We start from the raw sequence: 2,143 nt of genomic DNA on the forward strand, positions 1-2,143 counted from the left end.
GGGATCCCCATTGGGTGGATAGTTCTGGGGCAGGGTGAGGATAGCTATTGGGGTGGTGGATACTGGGAGATGAGGCCATGGAGTTGCTAGTGGAATACCTGTCGGGATGGGGGACCCCGGGGCAGGAGGGAAATATGGGGGCAGCTCTGGGGTCAGGATACTGGAGGGTGAGGCCCAGGGCCTGGATACGGGACAGCTGTCGGGGTGGCTCTCTGGGGAGCGGCGGGGCTGGCCCGGGGGAACCTGGGGGCGCTGGCTCTTACCTGCTTGAACTGCTCCTCGTAGGTCCACTCGTGGTGCTGGGGCGGCGGCTGGCGCGGCGGGGAGAGCGAGCGGGCGGGCTCCGGGCGCTGCTGCGGGGCGCTGGGGGAGCGCGGCGGGTACCGGGCCGCCCCCGCCTCTTCCTCCAGGTCCTCCTCCTGGCCGTGCTCCGGGGCGCCGGGGCCCGGCGGGGACCCCCCCAGGCGGCCGCGGGGGGCCAGCCCGCAGCGCACCGCCGCCTGGTACTGCTGGAGGGCCAGCGCCTGCGGCTGGATGCGGCTCCCCACCGCGGAGCGCAGCTGCCCCGGGCCGGGCTCCGCCTGCCCCCGCCGCAGCTTCTCCTCCCCCCGGGCCAGCCGCGCCGCCTGCTGCCGCTGCAGGTTCTCCATCACCGCCTCCAGCCGGTGCCCCCCGCCGCCCGGGCCCGGCAGGGCAGCGCCGCGCCCCGGGGAGCCGCCGCCGGCGCCCGGCACCAGCAGGGGCAGCGACCCCGGGGAGGAGAAGGCAGCCTGGGGGGGAGACACAAGGGGGTGGGGGGTGGGGGTGAGAGTCCGGCCGAGAGAAGAGGGGGTGCGAGGGAGGGGAGAAGTGGGGGGGAGAGGGGGATGAAGGGGGAAGGGGAGGAAGAGGGGGCAGAGAAGGGCGGGGGGAGCGGCTGAGGCAGAGGGGAGGAAGCTCAGGACGGAGGAGGCGGACGGGGGAGAAGGGAGCGGGGCGGAGAGGGGGCAGGAGGGCTCGGGGGCGGCCGGAGGGCGCAGAGCCGGGCAGGGAGAAGTCCCAGAGCGCGTCGCCCCCTCGCTCCCACCCGGACTAACTCGGGACGCGGGGGCGCGTCTCGCTCAACTTTGGCCGCTGCCCGGCTCCGCTCCAGCGCCGGCCCCCCCCCCCAGCCCAACCCCCTGCCCCGGGAAGCGGCTCCTCTGCCCCGGCGGAAAGTTTGCAGCCCGGAGCCGGGCTCCAGCGGGGAGATTCCCCGACCCCCCCGGCGGATGGGCCAGGGAGGAAGGGGAGGGGGAGGCGGACGCAGGAAAGGGAGCTTCAGAGCAGGGAGAATTTAGACGGGGGGCGGGATTGGGGCGTGGGGGGTCCCCACAAGCCCCCCGGCTCCAGTGCAGGAGGTCTGGGAGAATCCCCCGTTCCGGCCAGAGCCACCCCCTGGTGCAATCCACGTGCGAGCCCCGGTAGAGCCCCCCTCGCTCGGCTCCTTATTAAATATCAGACTCGGGGGGGGGGGGGCGCTGGCTGGGAAGTTGCAGGACGTTTGACTTGATGCCGTTTCCGCCCCCGAGTCCCCTTCCACCCCCCACCAAGCCAAAACCCCACAACCACTCAAAGAAACCAAACAACAGCTGCGACCCCATTAACACCCCCCGCCGCCCGCGAGCCGAAGGTAATTTCTCTTAAAGGCATTAGAAAACATACAATTTTCTTTTTAAAACATTGCTTACCAAAGCCGAGTTCGTGTTTTCCACCATGCTTCCTTCTCTCCCACTGACTGGCTGCCCAGGGGAGCTGGTGGGGGGGGGGGGGGGGGGGGTGGGGGGGTTGGATAAATATATATTTAAAAAACAATCGGATCTGTGGCTGTATTTTTATTCCTCGGGTGCGCTGGGCCCCGGTCCCAGCAGGGCGAAGAGTGTTACAGATATTTCTTTTATTCTGCAGCTCGTTGAAGCAATGAGGGGGTTGGGGTGGGGCTTTTTTCCCTTTTTTTTTTTTTTTGCAACAAGTGGCAGGCAGAGGCGGCGTGACCCCTTCCACCGAGAGATCAGCCCTCTCTGCTCCCCATTTGCTAACAACACGTCAGGGGAATGATAAATAGAGAGGGCAGGGTTTGCTGACAGCCAAAGGGGGAAAATGCTGTAATACTTCCCCAGCAGGG

The 2,143-nt window shown here is 67.8% G+C and overlaps 1 protein-coding gene across 1 annotated transcript in view; it reads right to left on the bottom strand.

The window, feature by feature from the left end:
• Positions 1–1,736, bottom strand: part of ARID3C (AT-rich interaction domain 3C) — a 113,623-nt gene extending 111,887 nt beyond the window's left edge. Inside the window, exons 1-2 of the mRNA XM_029913864.1 lie at positions 1,710–1,736; positions 264–770 (exon numbers count right to left, since the gene is read on the bottom strand). Coding sequence (XP_029769724.1) covers positions 264–770; positions 1,710–1,736 — 534 coding nt within the window. The remainder of the gene's footprint in view (positions 1–263; positions 771–1,709) is intronic.
• Between the last annotated feature and the right edge of the window lie 407 nt (positions 1,737–2,143).

Source organism: Terrapene carolina, unplaced genomic scaffold, assembly GCF_002925995.2.
Source record: "Terrapene carolina triunguis isolate 2854851 unplaced genomic scaffold, T_m_triunguis-2.0 Scaffold998, whole genome shotgun sequence".
In the NCBI taxonomy this organism is placed as follows: domain Eukaryota; kingdom Metazoa; phylum Chordata; order Testudines; family Emydidae; genus Terrapene; species Terrapene triunguis.